The sequence below is a fragment of the Panicum virgatum genome, chromosome 2K (assembly GCF_016808335.1).
Source record: "Panicum virgatum strain AP13 chromosome 2K, P.virgatum_v5, whole genome shotgun sequence".
Taxonomy (NCBI): Eukaryota; Viridiplantae; Streptophyta; class Magnoliopsida; order Poales; family Poaceae; genus Panicum; species Panicum virgatum.
This window is the reverse complement of record NC_053137.1, coordinates 56,362,821-56,383,019: the sequence shown is the minus strand read 5'-3', so window position 1 is coordinate 56,383,019 and position 20,199 is coordinate 56,362,821. Positions and strand designations below refer to the sequence as shown.

General features: G+C 43.6%; 2 protein-coding genes across 4 annotated transcripts; one reads left to right on the top strand and one right to left on the bottom strand.

Moving 5' to 3' along the window:
- Positions 1–9,040: 9,040 nt before the first annotated feature.
- LOC120688023 (vacuolar protein sorting-associated protein 24 homolog 1-like) lies at positions 9,041–15,828 on the bottom strand. Its single transcript, XM_039970149.1, has 6 exons — positions 15,643–15,828; positions 15,373–15,449; positions 14,716–14,818; positions 13,784–13,905; positions 13,409–13,597; positions 9,041–9,351 (listed from the first exon to the last, which is right to left on the bottom strand). Exons 1-6 carry the CDS (start codon positions 15,752–15,754, stop codon positions 9,262–9,264), a joined length of 693 nt encoding a protein of 230 aa, XP_039826083.1. The 5' UTR covers positions 15,755–15,828; the 3' UTR covers positions 9,041–9,261.
- Positions 15,829–16,099: 271 nt separating this feature from the next.
- LOC120687995 (formin BNI1-like) lies at positions 16,100–19,351 on the top strand. 3 transcript variants are annotated; one of them, XM_039970123.1, is made up of 5 exons: positions 16,100–16,520; positions 17,730–17,787; positions 17,872–17,989; positions 18,108–18,225; positions 18,873–19,351. In XM_039970123.1, the coding sequence occupies exons 1-5, from the start codon at positions 16,134–16,136 to the stop codon at positions 18,951–18,953; spliced, it is 762 nt and encodes a 253-aa protein (XP_039826057.1). In that variant the 5' UTR covers positions 16,100–16,133; the 3' UTR covers positions 18,954–19,351. The 3 variants fall into 3 exon arrangements, with proteins under 3 accessions (XP_039826057.1, XP_039826051.1, XP_039826064.1); XM_039970117.1 differs by having other exon boundaries at positions 16,100–16,532; XM_039970130.1 differs by having other exon boundaries at positions 16,100–16,532; positions 18,863–19,351.
- The last annotated feature ends 848 nt before the right edge of the window (positions 19,352–20,199 follow it).

Below are 20,199 nucleotides of genomic sequence, written 5' to 3'. Positions count from 1 at the left end.
TTTCTGTTTTAGAGCTGAAATTTCGACAAGAGGGCATTTTTATGGAGCAATGGTGCTGGATCTACTTCGACTTTGCACCTCTATACAAAAACTTAAGGTGGAATTAAATCGACATGAGGTACTTGTGTATTTTTGTTGACATATTGAATTTAAACTGGTTGCTCTGGCATATGCTTGAGATTGCAACCCAGTGTGAAACATCATTACATCAGTTAACACATTGTACTTCAACTTTTATCTTAGGAGAGAAAAGAATGCTCCATAAATTGTCATTGTGATCAGCCTAATAACTGGAAAGATCAAATTATATCCCTGACTGGTCTTAAAGAAGTAGAAATTGATGGCTGCAAAGGAGAAGAACATGAAGTTGAATTATTGAAAGTATTGTTGATATGTGCTGAAATACTTGAAAGAGTGACCATCAACTTGTCTAGAAACGTCCCACGAAGTTGCAGTGCATACTTGGAACTCCCTAGCGTTTTAAAGGCACATCCTTCAGTGAAATTCAATATTTATCGCTGGTGTGGTGACCAGGTCTTCTTTGAATGATAAGAGTGCTCCTAAACGTAAAGGTATGCTTAATCTCGTTGGAACTGTAATGTGTGCTTTAATCGTAGTTTGATGTTTACCCTGTATGTTCCTGCCCGAATTAGATTCGTATTAGCTCTACAAGGGTTGTGTGTACTGATTTCACATTATAGTGATAGTTGTTTTGCATGATATGTTGTGGTGATCTAGCCTAATGAAGTGGATCATGCTTGTGTCCATCCCTTCTCTATATCAAAATCAGCTGCATTTTTCCTTTCTAAATATGAGCAGCTTCCAGTAATTGTGCCTTCTACTTATGGAGGAATCAGTTTAGCTCGTCCATTCGAGTTTTCATAATCTTCCCTAGTTCGTTTTTAATTATCTTTGTCCTGATCGGGAAGATAGGCAACTGCCATTTTTTTATGAATAGAATATTTGTTTCGAGACATTAAGCACAATGGGCTAAATATGACAAGAATTTATATATGGATATCTGGAACTGCCCATTTTCTGATCCTTAACTTGAACTCCGTAACATCTCAACATGATGTAACCTAAATATCTGAATTTGCAAAAAATGACATGTGCAACTCGGACCAACTTTACTTGTTGGTGTGTGACCTAAGCGTGCATCTTACTATTCTGCTGCATTCAAACATGTCCCTCTCTGTGACCCATGATTATCCATAGGAAGTTTTAGAATATGCATTCATTTATTTGCTCTAGATTTCTTTATGGTAGAGTATTCTTCCACTTGTGTTGTTGCAGAGGCTTCTTTTTTTTGGAACAGAGCACGGCATGTTGAAGCAATCTTTAAATTTAGTATGCTGCTGTAATAGTGCTATGCTATTATAGTATAATGTTCCATTAACCTAATATGCTTATAAGGAATTAGTAACAACATTTTGCTAACTAGGTTACAGTTGATTTCTAGGTATCCTTGTATTGACTCATCTTTTTGTTGAAAAAAATTGAAATGGACCTTGGAAGTCCCTGTGTTTTTAGAGTTGCCATCAAATGAAAATTGCACATGATTCAGTTCTTTGATAATCTTTCCTGCTAATTTCTCTTTCAGTCATGATATAGATATTCCAATATATGTTTCTGATGATTTTGTTGAGTAGATTCCTCTTTTTTGAGGCGTTGTTGAATAGATATTGTGCTGCTTTTATTTGCCCAGTTGTTCTTTGGGTCAGTGTCCATCCTTGCCCTGCAACAGTGATATAAAACACAAGAATTATGATTCTTTTCTTATAAGCATGTTTCCACCTTTGCTCACACAAGACTTTTCAGGTCTGCCACTGGGCGCCAAGTTTCATCTCGTGACCATGAGTATGCTTCTTCGGTTGCGACTCGTGGAGAGTAATCTAATTCTCTGCAATATACTCATACACCGGTGGAATCCTATTTCGTACGGTTTGTTATCCTGTTTACCGTATCCAGTAGCTATTTTTGTACTGGTATATGCTAGTATCTCAGATGGTTCACCTATGGAAGTTGGCCTGAGCTGAAGAAAAATCCGGAAAGTGAGTTGCATATCTGCAAATTGTCTCCTCAGTTATATGATGTGCTTCCTTTTCATGTTATGCTTTCAGCTTGAGCTGTTCTTGGCTTGCATTATTTAACAGATCATCTGTATCTACAAGTAGAAACGTAGCTGCTACCAATGTATTAATACTCTTTGGTAACATCCTTTAAGTACGATGATATATCTGAATTCAGTGTCACTGGTGGAAAAGTATTTCTGCGCATGATTCTGTGATTGGTTGGACGTGACAGTTCCATTAGATACTATGTTATATTATGTCTCTTATTTGTGGTTCAGAGGCAGTGCTCTTGTATCTTTGGAGATGATCGTTGTTGTTGTTGACCGAGGCTAGCTTTGTTGTTTTGTTAGTTGATCGATGCAATAAGTATTAGGCGCTAATGCTCCCAAACACGCCTACAGAGATTTTTTTTTTGGTTGATCGTCATATTTCCTATATCCAATACGAGCATCAAATTTTTCTTTTTTTTCAACGAACTTGTGAACTATGATGGGAACTGTGAACTTTGGTTGTGCGGTTGCCAAGGCAAATTGCATGCATGCTGAGTCCAGGTGTGGTTGCCTCGGCAATTCCATGCTGCTAAGTCCAATGAACCCATGAACGTGAGTATTGTGTTTTGTTGCTGCTCTGCAGCTTTCTTGTCATTAGTTGAAACTGTGCATTCATTGACTAACATTTTTTTTCTAATGGTTCTAGTGGACGACGCCCATGCAATGACCGCATCCAACATGAAATGCTAATACTTACATTGGATGTACTTTTCCCAGATATTTAAATAAACTCTACCATACTGATCAACATTTGTTTGAAACTCAGTTATTGATCCTTGCCAAATTGACCGTAGGATAATGCAGAATAAATTAATGTTGGGAAATATGATGTATATGAGAGCTTTAGGCCCAGCCCATGTATTATGTATATGTATGTATTGACTCTTGAGGAAGCAGCTGTGAAAGCACTTCCAGAGTATTCCACATACTCCATGGTATCAGGGCCAAGCAACTAGCGAGGGAGAGGCGATCGAAGATACTGTAGCGGCAGAGCTACTGTAGCACCGGAAAATGAAACCTGCTTCTTGAATCGGAACCTGGTGGTGCTCAGATTCGGAGCTGGGCTGGTCGAAGGTGCTGGAGAGTGGAAGAGCAGAGGTGCCAAGGAGACGTACTTGGGGAGGAGAACTGCAGATCTGAGAGGAGCTGCTGCTGTGTGTGTAGCAGCAAGAGCTCGGGTGGAAAGGAGGTTGCGTAGTTGTTGTGGTGGAGCAAAGACAGCAAGGAGCTTGAAGGTGGACTGCTATGTGGGAAGAGCAGTGACCAGTGAGGAAGGAGATCTCTGTTGTGCTCTCCTGGGAAGAAGAGAAGGTGAGTTTGGCTGCTTACAATTGGTTGAATTGTTGGTTGGATCGAAGGGGAGTTTATTGGCTTGTTGGTCAGTAAGGGGACAAGCTGATAGGCAAAATTGTGATCTTCTCTTTGCCTGAACTATGGGGGAAAATCAGGGGATTGAGCAAGTTCTTGGGAAATTGGTGGAATTGCTTGCTGCAAACAGAAATGAGGCTCAATCTTCAAGCAAGGAAATTGTTGTTCACACTGAACCAGTTCAAACGATAGAGTTGATGCCAAATGATGTGAAATTGGAGGGCATAAAAAATTATTTGGCTTGGTCTAGAAGAGCGCTTCGGTTGTTGAAGGCAAAGAAACTTGAAGGCTTTGTCAATGGGGAATCATCTGAGCCAGCAGATAAATCAAGCTTGGAATGGAGTACATGGGATGCTACCAATTCTCTGGTAGCCGCATGGATGTTGAGCTCTATGACTCCAGCTGTTGCTAGCACTGTTGATACAATTGTAAGTGCTGCTGAGATATGGAAAACCTTGGAAAAGATGTACTCCGGGGTCGGCAATGTGATGTTGATGGTGGAAATAGAAGATCGCCTGCATAATCTTAAACAGGGGGAGCGGTCTGTGATGCATTATGTTGCTGAGTTAAAGAGCTTGTGGGCTGATGCAGATCACCATAAACCTATCCAGTTGCCGCATTCAAATTGTGTTGCTTGGGTGAAGAAGTGGATAGAAGAAAAAAGAGTTATCCAATTTTTGAGAGGTTTAAACAAAGAGTTTGAGGCAAGGCGTTCCTCTATGTTTCATCAACCCACTCTCCCTAGCCTAGAGGAAGCCATAGCTGCTATTTCTCAGGAGGAGTTTAGGCTAAAGGTGATGAACGAGACTACTTCATCTCCACCTCTTCCCATGTTTGCAGCAACAGGAGTTGAGGACAGGAAGTGTTTCAATTGTGGTGAATTTGGACACTTGATTTGTGGATGTCCTAAGCCACTCAAGCCTTATAGTGGAAGAGGAAGAGGCACTAGCAGGGGTGCTCTAAGGGGTGGCAGAGGTCGTGGAGGTAGAGGTGTCTATAGGGCTAATGTAGTCAGCACACAAGAGCATTTTTCTAAAGGAAGTGAGGTTTCTTTAGTGGAACTTGAAGAATCAAAGCATGAGAAAGAAAAATGTGACTCTTGGGATCAAAATCAGGAGATTTATAGTGGTGATTTCATCAACTTTGCCTACACTGATGAAGGTAATTACGCCCATGCATCTATACCAACTCAGATATCAAAATTAAATTGGATTCTAGACTCAGGGGCATCAAAGCATGTCACAGGCACATCAAGTGAGTTTGTTTCATATATACTATATCCCCCGCACGTAAAGAAACCATACAAACTGCTGATGGTAGATCACAACCTATTAAAGGTGTTGGCACGATACAGTGCACTCCATCTATTAAATTATCACCAGTTTTGCATGTACCAGCTTTTCCAGTGAACCTCATATCTTTAAGTGCTTTAGTTGATCAATTGGATTGTCGAGTTATTCTTGATCGGGAAAACTGTTTAATTCAGGAGAGACGAACAGGGAGACATCTTGGGAGTGCAACCAGGCATAGTGGGTTGTGGTATATGGACCATGATGGAGCAAATGATAACTTGTGTCCTGTCTTAGCAGCAACAATGGAAGAGAAGGAATCTATGGTAATACTTTTACATTGTAGAATGGGACACCTATCTTTTGATAAAATATGCAAAGTCTTTCCTGATGTAATGTGTGGGGTGGATAAAACCAAGCTTTTTTGTGATGCCTGTGAGTTTGCAAAACACACAAGGACATCGTATGTGAGTAAGGGTATTAGGAGTGTGTCTCCTTTTGGGCTAATTCATTCGGATGTTTGGACATGTCCTTTTGGTTTCTGTTAGTGGAATGAAATATTTTGTAACTTTTATTGATTGTTTTTCTCGAATGACATGGATATATCTTATGAAGCACAAAGATGAGGTACTGAAATGCTTTCAAGATTTCTGTGCTCTTGTGAAGACTCAGTTTCATACACATGTTAAAGTGATAAGAACAGACAATGGTACTGAGTATGTGAACAAGGAATTTGGTGTATTTCTGTCTGAAAATGGTATACTGCATCAGACTACATGCCTAAATATACCTCCACAAAATGGTGTGGCTGAAAGGAAAAATCGGCATATTTTGGAAGTTGCCCGATCATTAATGTTTACTGTGAATGTACCCAAATATCTAGGGCTGGAAACGAGCCGAGCCAGGCTCGGCTCGGCTCGCCACGGCTCGGTCATCCAGCGAGTCGAGCCTGGCTCGGCTTGGTAATTTCATGAGCCGTTGAAAGAGGCTCAGCTCGGCTCGTTATCGGCTCGCGAGCCACAGTTAGTTATTGCATATTTGCATCACAGTTCACAAGATTCACAGATCACATACAAGAGTGCAACCACATCAAGATTTTAACAGTACCACATAAAGATTTTAATAGTACCATAGCCACAACAAGGTAAAATGAAGAGAAAATATTTTAAATTACATGACAATTGACAAGTGGTCCATAGGTGGCTCAGCTTGCGAGCCGGCTCGCGAGCCAGAGCGAGCTGGCTCGGCTCGGTATTTTAGCGAGCCAAGAAAAGAGGCTCGGCTCGGCTCGTTCCAGGCTCGCGAGCTGCTCCGAGCCGAGCCGAGCCGCTCCGAGCCCGAGCCGGCTCGCGAGCCGCGAGCTTTTTTTCCAGCCCTACAAATATCTATGGAGTGAAGCTGTGTTAACAGCTACATATCTTATCAACCGTACTCCATCAAGAGTACTTGGGATGAAAACCCCTTGTGAGATTTTGTTGGGCGAAAATAAGTTTGTGGTTCCACCTAAAGTTTTTGGGTGTACATGCTTTGTGAGAGATCATAGGCCCTCGGTGGGAAAATTAGATCCACGTGCTATAAAATACATCTTTGTGGGATATTCTTTAGGGAAGAAAGGCTATAGATGTTGGAGTCCTAGTGAGAGACGTCTATTTGTAAGCATGGATGTAACATTTAGGGAATCAGTGACCTTCTATGGAGAAAAGACTGATTTAAGTTTTATGTTTAAATTTGGTTCTACAGAATCAGACAAGGCAAGTGGAGAGGGGGAGAATATTGATACAACAAGTGGTCCCATTGAGCAAAATCTAGGGAGAATGGAAGCGGTGATTGGTAACTCGAGTTATCAACCAAGAACCGAGGTAGTCACTAGTGACATTAACCCGACCTCCTGTCATGATGACAATTCGTTAGGTGATCCACGGTATAAGGGTCCCTTGAAAGTGTATATGAGGAGGAAATATAAACCTCATGTAGAGGCTCCAGTAGAAATTTCCGAACATTCTTCACCAGCTTCTCAAGGTATGGTTGATGTGTCGTCTACTTCTGAGATTGAGAATGGGGACTCTACCTCAGATGACTTACCTATAGAATTACGGAAAGGAGCTCGAGGCAATGCTGGTGTACCACCATCGAGGTATGGATTTGATCATGACATTAGTAACTATGTATCTTATGCCTCCTTGTCTCCTACATACAGAGCATTTGTTGCATCATTACAATCTGTGGCAATCCCTAGAGATTGGAAACAAGCATTGCAGGACCCAAAGTGGCGTGAGGCCATGCTAGAGGAATTGAGGGCTCTTGAGAAGAACAAAACTTGGGAGATTGTGGAACAAACTATTGGAAAGAAGGCCATTAGTTGCAAATGGGTTTTCACGGTCAAGCAAAACCCTGAAGGTAAGGTGGAAAGATATAAAGCCCGACTTGTTGCAAGAGGGTATAGTCAAACATATGGCATTGATTATGATGAAACATTTGCACCAGTGGCAAAGATGAGTACAGTGAGAACACTAATCTCTTATGCTGCAAACTTTGGTTGGCCTTTGCATCAATTGGATGTTAAGAATGCATTTTTGCATGGTTATCTTCAAGAGGAAGTGTATATGGAAATTCCACCTGGGTTTTCTAAATCTGATGTTGTTGGAAAGGTGTGTAGGTTAAGAAAGTCTTTGTATGGCCTGAAGCAGTCTCCACGAGCATGGTTTGATAGATTCAGACGTGCATTATGCGGTATGAATTATAAGTAATGCAATGGTGATCACACTATATTTTATCGACACTCGGGGTGCAAGATTGTGATCTTGGCTGTCTATGTAGATGATATTATCATCACAGGAGATGATGATGTAGAGATTAAATGCCTGAAAGAAAATTTGAGTAAGGAATTTGAGGTAAAGGATCTTGGCCAGCTTAAGTACTTCCTTGGTATTAAGGTTGCTCGATCTCTAAAGGGTATATTTCTCTCGCAAAGAAAGTATACACTAGACTTACTTAGTGAGACTGGTATGTTGGGATGTCGTCCTGCATCAACCCCTATTGATCCAAACCACAGATTATGTGCTGAATCAGGTGATCCAGTAAATAAAGAAAGATATCAGAGGCTTGTTGGGAGGCTTATCTACTTATATCATACAAGACCTGACATTTCTTATGCGGTTAGTGTTGTAAGCAGGTATATGCATGATCCCAGGAGCGGGCACTTGGATGTTGTTTATCGAATACTGCGATATTTGAAGAGTAGTCCAGGAAAGGGACTCATGTTCAAGAGTTGTGGTCATATAAATGTAGAAGGCTATTGTGATGCAGATTGGGCAAGTTGTCTTGATGATAGAAGATCGACCTCCGGTTATTGTGTTTTTGTTGGAGGAAACTTAGTATCATGGAGCCTACCCCAACTTGCTTGGGAAAAAAGGCTATGTTGTTGTTGTAAACTTATCATGGAGGAGCAAAAAGCAATCAGTTGTATCCCGCTCAACTGCTGAAGCAGAGTATAGAGCTATGTCACTTACGTTGAGTGAAATGTTGTGGGTGAGGAGTCTCCTATCAGACTTAAATGTGCTGAGAAAAGGCCCTTTGAAGCTTTGGTGTGATAACAAGTCAACTATTAACATAGCTAATAATCCGGTTCAGCATGATCGGACAAAACATGTGAAGATCGATCGTTTCTTTATTAAAGAGAAGATAGATGATGGTATACTACAATTGAGTCATGTAAATTCCGGAGGTCAACTAGCGGACTATCTAACTAAAGGTTTAGGAGTAAAAGACTGTAATATAGCATGTACCAAGATAGGAATGATAGATATCTATCATCCATCTTGAGGGGGAGTGTTGGGCCATACGCATGTATATGAGAGCTTTAGGCCCAGCCCATGTATTATGTATATGTATGTATTGACTCTTGAGGAAGCAGCTGTGAAAGTACTTCCAGAGTATTCCACATACTCCTTCACTTAACCTTCCAGTTTAATTTGGTGGCAAACATTTTTGTTACTGTCTGTCGTCCGCTACATGCTGCCTACTTATCTGCTCATCCATAAACGGCTTGATTTTCGGCGATAGTGAATCAATTGAATGCGCTTCAAAGATTTGTTCTACTTTTGGAATACCTTGCGTTATATCACTAGATCTTTATTTTTTTATATGAGAACAGAAACGGCTTGAATTCTTTAACCTCGAAAATATTGATAGAATACAAATTATTTTATCGTTTTCCAGTTTCCACCATCATGATCATGCACAATCAAGAACTCTGTAATCAAGATCCGCACATGCCACATCAAAATGCTTTACAATAGCTGCTGGATCCACACATCAAGCATCAATTAGTATTTAGTAGTTAGTAATTGTCATAATCTGATGCATGTAATCATACGAGGTTGTGTTAACATCTTAACTTCTCAAGTATTGAATTCTTGTGTTAACATCTTAACTTCTCAAGTATTGAATTCTTTGGGTTAGAAGGTTGCATGGTCATTTTCATGACCTCACTTTTGCAAAAACTTGCTCTCTTCTCTTCTCTTCTAGATCTTCCTGATCATCCTCGATACCCTCATCGACAGTTTGTTGCTGCAAAATATATAAATGGTTTACTTACAGATAAACTAACAAAATTCACAGTAATCACTAACCATAAATTAGCAAAAAACTTTTTGGGTTATAAGGTCAATCATGTTGAACTTTATGATAAACATATTGTTGTGGACACCTTCTTTGGCAAGAAGTACCAGCGCAAGAAGAAGGAAGGTGTCTCTCCAGCTGCGGCATAGTTAGTTTTGATTTAGTTTCCTTTTTATTTGGCTGTAATTTAGGAAGTCTTGGATACTCTAGAGACTCTATATATTGTAAGAGCTGCGGCTCCAAAAAGGTTATGCAGAAAAGTTAATCCTTGTGCTCAGAGCCTCAAGCGAGGGCGAGCTAGGGCATTATCAATCTGCTACTCGTGCCAATCTCCACAAGCCATAACAACTCTGGTATCAGCGACGCGAGCGGTCACGGCCCTGGTCGACTCCGGTTCCACCCACTCGTTCATCGACGAAGCTCTGGCGCAACGCCTCGGTCTAACACCAGTCCCTCGTCCCGGTCTCTCCGTGGGCGTGGCTAATGGCGATCGCGTGGCCTCGGCTGGACTGTGCAAGGCGGTGCATCTCGTCATCGGCAAGGAGGAGTTCACAGTCGACCTCTTTGTTATTCCACTGGGCGGCTTTGGGATCGTCCTTGGCTGCGATTGGCTTCGTACTCTTGGCCCTATTCTCTGGGATTTCACCAATCTCACCATGTTATTTTGGCGCCATGATCACCGTGTCCAGTGGAGCGGCAACCGCACCCAGATCAACCCACGGGTGACAGCAACTGCGACGGTCGATTTTCTGACTGCTCTCCTGGACGAGTTTGCAGATTTGTTTGCTGAACCCAAGGGACTTCCGCCGCAGCGCACGTTCGACCACAGGATTCACCTGCTTCCGGGGACACCGCCGATTGCCGTGCGTCCATACCGTTACGCTCAGCTGCTCAAAGATGAAATTGAAGCTCAATGCCAAGCAATGTTGGCGCAAGGCATCATCCGTCAGAGTACATCGGCTTTCTCATCGCCGGTGCTACTGGTGCGCAAAAGAGATGGCTCGTGGCGGTTCTGTGTGGACTATCGTGCTTTGAACAGCAAGACAGTGCGTGACAAGTTTCCTATCCCCATTGTTGAAGAATTGCTTGACGAGCTCAAGGGTGCAGTATTTTTCACCAAGTTGGACCTGCGCAGTGGGTATCATCAGGTCCGCATGCACCCCGACGACATCGCCAAGACGGCGTTCCGGACGCATCACGGGCACTTCGAGTTCCTCGTGATGCCGTTCGGCCTCACCAATGCGCCGTCCACCTTCCAAGCGTTGATGAACGCGGTGCTGCAGCCATTCCTCCGGCGGTGCGTACTTGTTTTCTTTGACGATATTCTCATTTTCAGCAGGACATGGTCGGAGCATTTGCAGCACATCCGTGCGGTTTTCCTTGCTCTGCGTGAGCATGGCCTCGTCCTCAAGCGCTCCAAGTGCTCTTTTGGGGAGCAGCGGATCCACTACTTGGGTCATGTCATCTCCGACGGCGTGGTGGCGATGGACACTGACAAGGTCAGTGCAGTTCAAGCGTGGCCTCTCCCCCGCTCCGTCAAGGCGCTACGTGGCTTCCTCGGGCTCACGGGATATTATCGTCGCTTCATCCACAACTACGGCGTCATCGCGGCGCCGCTCACAGCCCTCCTAAAACGGGAGGCGTTCCTGTGGTCCACGGCGGCGACGGAGGCTTTCGACGCGCTGAAACATGCGCTCACCACGGCGCCGGTCCTTCAGCTGCCGGACTTCGACGAGCCGTTCATCGTCGACTGCGACGCCTCCGGCACGGGCTTTGGCGCGGTGCTTCATCAGGGAACCGGACCGATCGCTTTCTTCAGTCGTTCGGTCGCACCTCAGCACGCCAAGCTAGCTGCGTATGAGCGCGAACTCATCGGCCTCGTGCAGGCCGTTCGCCATTGGAGGCCATACCTCTGGACGCGGGAATTCATCGTCCGGACAGACCACTGCAGTCTCAAGCACCTCTTGGACCAACGGCTTGCCACCATCCCGCAGCACACATGGGTAAGCAAGTTGTTTGGTTATAGCTTTCAGGTGGAGTACAAGCCGGGCAAATTGAATGCAGCGGCCGACGCCCTGTCACGGCGTGATGAGCAAGGGCCGTGCACGTCGACTTGTGCAATTTCTAGGCCGGAGTTTGAGCTGTTCGACGACTTCAGGCAGGAGTCTCTTTCTCTTCCGGAGGTGGTGTCCAAACGCCAAGAGATCATGGCCGGTACTGCAGGCAAGGAGTGGTCTGTGGTTGACGATTTTGTGCTTCATCAGGGCAAAATTTTTGTTCCGGATTCATCCACGTTCTGGCCACAGTTACTGGAACACGCGCATGGCGTTGGACACGAGGGCGTCCAGAAGTCCCTTGTTCGTCTGCGCTCATCGTTCTACAACCCTCGGGCTTCCAAGCACGTCCGTGAGTTCATCCGTGGGTGTTTGGTCTGTCAACGCAATAAGACCGAGCACCTGCATCCCGGGGGCTTGCTGCAACCACTCGACGTTCCGTCCATGGTGTGGAGTGATATAGCCATGGATTTTGTAGAAGGGTTTCCCAAAGTTGGAGGCAAATCAGTGGTGCTGACAGTCGTCGACCGTTTCTCCAAGATGGTTCACTTTGTTCCCCTTGGGCATCCCTACACTGCCCTCACGGTGGCTCAAGCTTTCTTCGACAACATCGTCAAGCTCCATGGTTTTCCGACGTCCATTGTCAGTGATAGAGACCCTGTGTTCACCAGTGGCCTCTGGACGGAGCTCTTCAAGTTGGCCGGTGTCAAACTCCGCCTGAGTTCGGCTTTCAGACCCCAAACTGATGGCCAATCAGAGGTGGCCAATCGGGTGCTCGGCGTGTATCTGCGCTGCCTCGCTGGTGACCGGCCGCGCAGCTGGCTTCGTTGGCTACCGTGGGCGGAATTCTGCTTCAACACATCCTACCAGTCCGCGCTGCGCACGACGCCATTCCAAGTGGTGTATGGACGTGCACCTCCGGCCTTAGCATCGTATCAGCCAGGCTTGGCCCGTGTGCTTGCGGTGGACAAGCAGCTTCAGCATCGTGATGTTTTCCTGTCCGAGATCAAGGAGCGCCTCCTTCAGGCGCAGGATTACATGAAGTCTTCCCATGACAAATCGCATCGAGAAGTCATTTTTGAGGTTGATGATTGGGTATGGCTCCGTCTACATCAGCGTTTCGCGGCAGGGATCACGGACGGTTCTAAAGGGAAGCTGGCACCACGATTCTACGGTCCATTTCAGGTGTTGGAGAGGATTGGTTCTGTGGCATACCGACTGCGTCTTCCCCCTAAGGCACGCATTCATGATGTTTTCCACGTGGTGTTCTTGAAGAGGTACCATGGTGATCCTCCTTCCTCAATCGCCACTCTTCCTCCCATTGCTAATGGTCGAGTGTTACCAGTCCCAGCCAAGGTAATTCGAGTCAAACCAGCTCGCAATTCATGGGATTTGCTGGTCCAGTGGGAGGGACGCAGCCCTGCAGAAGCAACGTGGGAGCCCTTGCTGGAGTTCAAGGAGAAGTATCCTTCTTTCAAGCTCGAGGACGAGCTTTTCGGTCAGGAGGGGGGAAGTGTTGTGGACACCTTCTTTGGCAAGAAGTACCAGCGCAAGAAGAAGGAAGGTGTCTCTCCAGCTGCGGCATAGTTAGTTTTGATTTAGTTTCCTTTTTATTTGGCTGTAATTTAGGAAGTCTTGGATACTCTAGAGACTCTATATATTGTAAGAGCTGCGGCTCCAAAAAGGTTATGCAGAAAAGTTAATCCTTGTGCTCAGAGCCTCAAGCGAGGGCGAGCTAGGGCATTATCAATCTGCTACTCGTGCCAATCTCCACAAGCCATAACACATATGAATCAAATTTTTACCAGGCGTTTGGTAAGTTTATTTCCTAGGATATTCATAGATCCAGAAAACTAATAAGAGCTTCTTAGAAGCCATTCCTAACCTTTTTTTTACTGTTTATGATTTACAGAATTTGAACAGGCAAACAAATACAAGGGCAAAACACCTACCTGTCCTGGAACACTGCTCTTTGAATCTTTCTTTATCCTCTGAGCTGCTAGAACTGGAAGCAGTGAGGCAGTCTCAGCTCCTAGTGCCGCAAGAACCTTGTCAACCTCCTCTTCAATTTCGTATTCTATATCCTCAAAATCTAAAGCTGAATCAACTGTTTCATTGACCACATGTTCCATCACCTCCGCCTACATGATACCAAATTAATTAATTAAGCATGGTTAGAATATAATTCAAGGTCTAAAGTTCAATCTGGCAACTATCTCATGAAAGCAAAGATTTCATCAATGCAGAATTCATGGACTTCAAACTAAACATGCAAATAAAAGTGTTGGCTGCAGATGTTGAAGCACCGCAAATATCACTACACTAACCTTCAACATTTCTTTGCTTAATTTCTGCATTGTATGAGCCAGTTCTGGAGCTTTCATTAGATCGTTAACAATTTTCATAACTTCAGCACTCTTTGACAGACAATTAGCAGTTCTTTCAATTCCTGAAATTCACAGTAACATAATTTTGAGTTCATACAAACTGTAAGAGAAAATTACTTTTGAGTTCAGAGATGTCAAGCTTCAGTAATAGGTGAAAGAAATTTAAGAATCAATCCACTTGGAAAGATTCTGATAAACCACAAAAATATTTTGACCCACCCCGAACATTTAAATACTAATGGAGACATGAAGTGCCATGGTATTAGATTGACTGATGGATTGAAGTTTAATAATTTACTGGTAATTTAATTCTAGCAATAATTTTTTTTCGAAATGGAAGCAGGAGCACTGCTATGTCATATAAGAAGAAGAAGCAAGCCAGTTTAGTGCAACGTTGTTATTACAAAAAGAAGTAGGAACTCGAGACTCTGAGACCCTTAAACAAGCACTAAGAAAGCAATAAAAATTTTGTATAATCCAACAATCTTGCACTCACTTAAAACACCAAAACTGATTGGAACTATGCACTCATAGTCAAATAGTAATGTAGAAGTTTCTATGATGAAGTAAACACATGATTCTCAAAGCAGATCCTGTATCACAGCCATTCACTCATTCCATTCAGAAGCTTATGACAGTAGACTCAAGCTTGTAAAAGTAAACCTCAAGCAAAATCCAAAATACTGATGAGGCAAACTAGATTCATGGAACATACTTAATTAGTTATAGTGGGGAGCAGTCATATTTATTGACAACTTAAGTACTTGTTGATAACTGGGAAATTCATCCAATTAGATATTATCTATAGAAATCAGTTGATACATTCAGGTACTTAACCTTCCAGAAGCTCATAAAAAAACAATAACTCATACCAATAATTTCTCCAAGCCGCATGGACACTGAACTTATTTGAGCCTTGTTTTCATAAAGGCGGTTCACAGTACGTCTTGATCTCACCAATTCCTTAGCAAGAATCTGGCACATGCAAGGTAAGAAATCAACATTGGGCTCTATCTATTTAAACTTACTGTCAAGATCTAAAGTGCTGACATATTATAGAGTTGGTCTATAAGAAAATATGTATATTTTCTTTCGTAGTATCACAGATTCCTATGTACCTAAATAGAAACTTGTCATCTTTCGATGCAGCCATCTTAGGTATTGCCAAATCTAAGCATGGTCCTAAAAATCGGACCATCAGTAAAACACCGCAGAAACCAGTTCACTGATAAGTACTAGGCTCAACAACGTATATTACAACATTACTTCCTAGAGCCAGTAGCCAAACAGAAAAGGTGTCCGTGTAATATACAATGAAAAATTCCCATGAGAACGCATTACTTCCTAGTGGCATCGTGCAGAAACAATATAAATGCAATGCAGAGCGCCAGGAAGCATGGATTCCCATGAGAACAGAGGAGTGGACGCGAGGAACTTGATTGTACCGATCAGTTCAAGCTAAAAAGGTTCACCAATCACCAGTACAGTGTTTGCTTGAACAAGAAGAACGAAGATGAGACTCAGCGCACCTTGGCAGAGACCATGTCGTTGCGCTTCGCGGCCTCCCTGATGGCCTTCTCCACCTTCTTCTCCTCCCTCCGCACCTCTGCGGAAACACAAGCAGCGCGTGCTCAGAACAATCGTTGCGGCCTGCGGGCGGCGAGAGTGAGCCGAACTACCCCCGATCGACGATCATCGACTCCCAACCGCAGATCCGATCCCGGCCGAGCGCGCGCACGAGATCGAAGGGGGAATAATACACGAAAAAAAAGGAAGAGGCCAGGAGAGGATCGGAGGACCTTGGACGCGGCGGTCGAGGCCGAGGCGCTCGTTGCTGAGGCGGCCCTGCCACTTGCGCAGCTGCTGCCGCGGCGTCGGCCGAGGCTGCAGCAGGCCCTTGAGCATCTCCATCTGCGAACTCGATTCCCCGCCGGCGGCCGGCCGCTCTTAAACCCGACGCCGGCCCGAGCTTAAACCCGGGTCGCTTGTCGTTGCGCTCTCATGCAAGTTCCTTGCTTCCAGCGACCCCTCAAGTTCGATGGGAGGTAAGGTTGCGGAGAGCTGGAATTGGATTTAGCACCAACCAATGCAACCCCGGCCCAATCTTTTATTAAAAAAACTGGCCCAATCGAGCCATATCACGGGCTGGGCTCAAAAAATAGGCCCAGCCAAGCGATCGATTTGTTCCAATTCCAACCGCCCCCTTGCTCTCTCTTCCGAATTTAAATCCCCCAACCCCAACCAATTCCATTCCAAGACGGCAACGGCCCAGCAGCACCAGCACGTCGGCATGGACGACGGCGACCTCGACTCCGCCGCGCTCTGGGCCGCCGTCGACTCCGCCGCCGCCCAGGCCTCCCGCGTCCGCGGCGCCTCCGGCGACGACGACCACCGCGGCGAGGTGCTGCAGCCCGCCCGCCCGTTCAAGTCTCCGCGGCTCGCCTCCGCCTCCGCCTCCTACGCCACGCCGCCGCCGCCGCCCCTGCCTCTACACCCTCCCCCGACTCATGTCTCTCCCTACGCCACACACGACGCCGCGGCGGAGGCCAGGAGCCGGCTTGTGGTCGTCGAGAGCCCGCCTCCTGCGCCCTGGGGAGTTCCCAAGGGGAGTCCCATCGCCGCCGACGGGTGCTTGCTGCCCTCCCTCTCCGTGGCCAACTTCAGAAAGTACCAGGAGGTAGCCCTCTCGGTGCGTCTCCCTCCCACCCTCACTCAATCCCTCCCTCTCACACACGCGCGCGCGCGCGAGCGCACGCACAATCCCATTTCTGCACCGTGCGCCCGTGCCTGCGTGATTGGTTCATGGTTAAATTAACCCGTTAAATCGCACTACTTCTCTCGTTTACTTACAACTTGCAAGCCGTAGAGTCTACTTTTGAGATTTAGTTACGGATTAAGCTTTATCAGATCCATACTTTTGAGATTTAGTAAACAGCAAATCTTAATTTCGTAACTTCTGAGATCGGAGCCGGCAATTTGCATCACTACCATTGCATCGGCGTATGGATCGAAATGAGCAGTGTGGTTATTAATGATCACACACAATCCACAAGTTAATGGTCAAGCTTGAGTTGTTTCTGCATCTTGCCCTATCGAAACATCATCCAGTTAATCAATTGACTACCACAAAACAGGAGTGGCTCCCTCCCGCTAGTTTTGTGGTTATGTTAGCTATTTTTTTATTACGGTAGACATAGTTAGATGTGATTGTGTGGATGGTCTAGCCTATTTGTTGACCCATTAGGAAAAAACATATGTCAAACTTACGTATCCCGACACAATATCTTTGTCAAGTTCAGTAACATTAAATTTGTCTTGCTTTTGCTTCATTGTCTCAAAATTAAACAAAAGTATGCTCTCATTCTCTCCTTGGTATGAGTATGTGATTTTTGCACCAATTTTTGCATTGCTGTGTCATCTAAGATTTGTTGTGTTTAACACCTTGGTATGATGCAATATGGAAAAGGAGCAAGAAACTTGCTTGTAACCTTTCTATGAAATTGTTCCTCGATGGATACAAATCTTGATTGTGTATGTTGGAACCCTGAGTCCTTGCTACTTTTAAAAATTACAGCATACAATTCCCATCTTCGATATTATGGTATTCTATAAACTAGTATTATCAGTAAGGAAAATCATTTCATCGAATTAATGCTCTGTCGGGGGGGGGGGGGGGGGGGGGGGGGGAGGGGCATCCCTGGTTGGGTACAAGTGGCAAGTGGAATATAGATTATACTTGTGTAGCAGAAATATTCTGGTCACGTTTATGTTCTGGAAAATTGTTTTCTCAATTACACACGCTAGTTTAGCCGCTTCAACTTTTTGTCTGAATGTATAGCAACAAATATCAGGATCTTCTCTTCATAATTTCCCTGCTCGTATACAGATTTTGGAGAAAAGCGACTACACCTCTATCAGTGGGAATCCATACATAAAGAAATCAGGTCCTTAACTTTACACTACTGTGGCTATGAGTTGCAATTTGTTCATGGAATCGTCATGGTGCGCACTTCTCTAACCCTTTTCAGGGTGGAGAAAAATATCTTGCTTCTTCAATGTCTCATTTGAAATCAAGGATCGCTCCATCGAGTTTGATGAAGACCGCAATGTCAAGCGTGCTGAATTTCTTGTTCGAGCCTCAATGATGTATGTTTTCTAAATGAAATCAATAATTATTTTCTATGAAGTTTGCCTGCTCTTGGTGCATCTGTTAGTGTGTTAATTTTTAAGCTCTAATAACTCTTCTTTCTTTTTGTATTTAAAGAGGTGGCAGGTTCTCAGATGGTTGGGGCTCATGTGATCGACGAGAGAAAAGGTTTAACAAACCTAACCATGATATCCCGAGCACAGCTGAAACCAGAGCTAAGAACAAGGCTTGCCAGGTATGGAAGACTTCAGCACTTCTCCATCTTTTGTCACATCTAAATGTTGCAAAACTACTGATCCTAAGATGTAACAAATTACAAAGGGTGAGAAGATGGTCTATTTCCAATCGTCCTAGAAATTTATGAGCGCTCAATCTTATGTCATGGATAAATATTGTGTTTAAATATATGGGTTTGATGTGTGTTTACAACCAAATCATCATTATGAGATAATTCCACATTTTGGAAGGCCTGGTAATGTTTTGTCTATAGATCTTTGCTAGAATCATTATCGCCTGAGTCACTGAAATCTTGCAGAAAGGTACATTGTGTGTGATCTCTAACTTTGTCTGTTGACAGAATGGATTAATATGAACTCTTACTGGTTAAATTTTGACTTTACGAGTGTGTGCATGTACTACATTGTTTCACTGTATCCTCTCTAGATTTTTCAATTTACATGTAAAGAAACATGATGTCTGTGGTCACAAAAAATCTTGGAAGTAGGTTTAAACCATGCCCATCATATTCTAAGTTCAAAAATGAAATGCACAGTTTATGTTTTATTTTTTTGAAAAAACACTTTATGTTTTATTATATGAAATCAAGCGATGTGTGAATGTTTAATCATTCTTGCTGTAAATATGTTCCCTAGGATCTTCTAGGCATTGGAAATAACCATCCTGGATGAGAGACATGGAAGAACAGTGACAAAAGTTTTTGTTCAGATAGGACCTCTACCATAAATCAAAGACTAAAACAGCGTGCCAAAGATATTATTGGAAGCTAAACTGAAGGCTGCATTTCCTTCGCAGTATTGAACACTAAACTTGCGCCGATGCAAGCAAATGGATTGTACTGATAGTAGAGTAATATGTAAATGATTTGGGCTGTCTGCTGGTACATTTCTATGTTTGATCATCTGTATGGCATATAGACTGCAACTGCATTTTACCAGCAATCTGGCATTGCCTAGAGAAGTTGGTATGTACTATATAGAGGCACTTTTGGGCATTCTGTCTTGCATGTTGCAGGAGTTGATTCAAGTTTCTTGAATACTAGCGGCAGAATATGGTGTACTGAGATATTTTGAGAGTAGAAGAGATGTATGTGTCCGTATGATGACAATTTGGCGTGCAGTCAATGTTTTTGTGTGTTGTATCCAGAAATCAGCCACGGGAGATACCAAGGGACCTATGGGGCATAAGGGTTGATGAAATAATACAATCGGCCAAAATAGATAATAAGGATCATCTCCATAGCATTTTACATTTCTCAACAAATATAATCTGTTTGTCTATTCCAAGTGGTTCTCTTTTTTTTGGGTAAAGAAGAACTTGTCATGTTGAATTCTTGGGTTCAGGAATTTTTCTATAACTTAAATGACTCAATAAAAGCTTTTTTTATTCTTTTAGTTACTGATTTTTCGGTTGGGAACTACTAAGTCGTTGGGTCTACAACAAGTTTGGATGAGCTCCTAACGTGCTAATTTTCACTATTTTTGTTTGTAGTTTCCCTGTTATTCTAGACACGTGTTTGAAATTTTGGGTCTTTTTTTGTTTAAACCGTCTATCTCCTTCACTTGTAGTCATTTATCATTCAATTAGTGAAGTATAAACTCACTCATTTGATTTCCTAATATTAATCAATAAAATTAGCATATTTCTTACTTTAGAAAGAAAGCCTTTTCCTTTTTAGCAAAATTCTTTGTATTTCTACCTGCTCAAGGTATTATCATTCCAGTACAACTGTTGCAGTAGAATGACAACAGACTCGTGTATAGAGAACTAGATTAGCTTAGCTACCTATCTAATTTATTGTAGAAATTCCGGGATCCGCGATTGGACATGGAAAATAGAAATATTTTTTTGGTTAAAGGAACAGATGATTCGATCGATTTCTGTATCAATCATGATATACGTAATAACTCGCACATCTATTTCAAATGCATATCCCATTTTTGCGCAGGGTTATGAAAACCGCAGTTTGGTG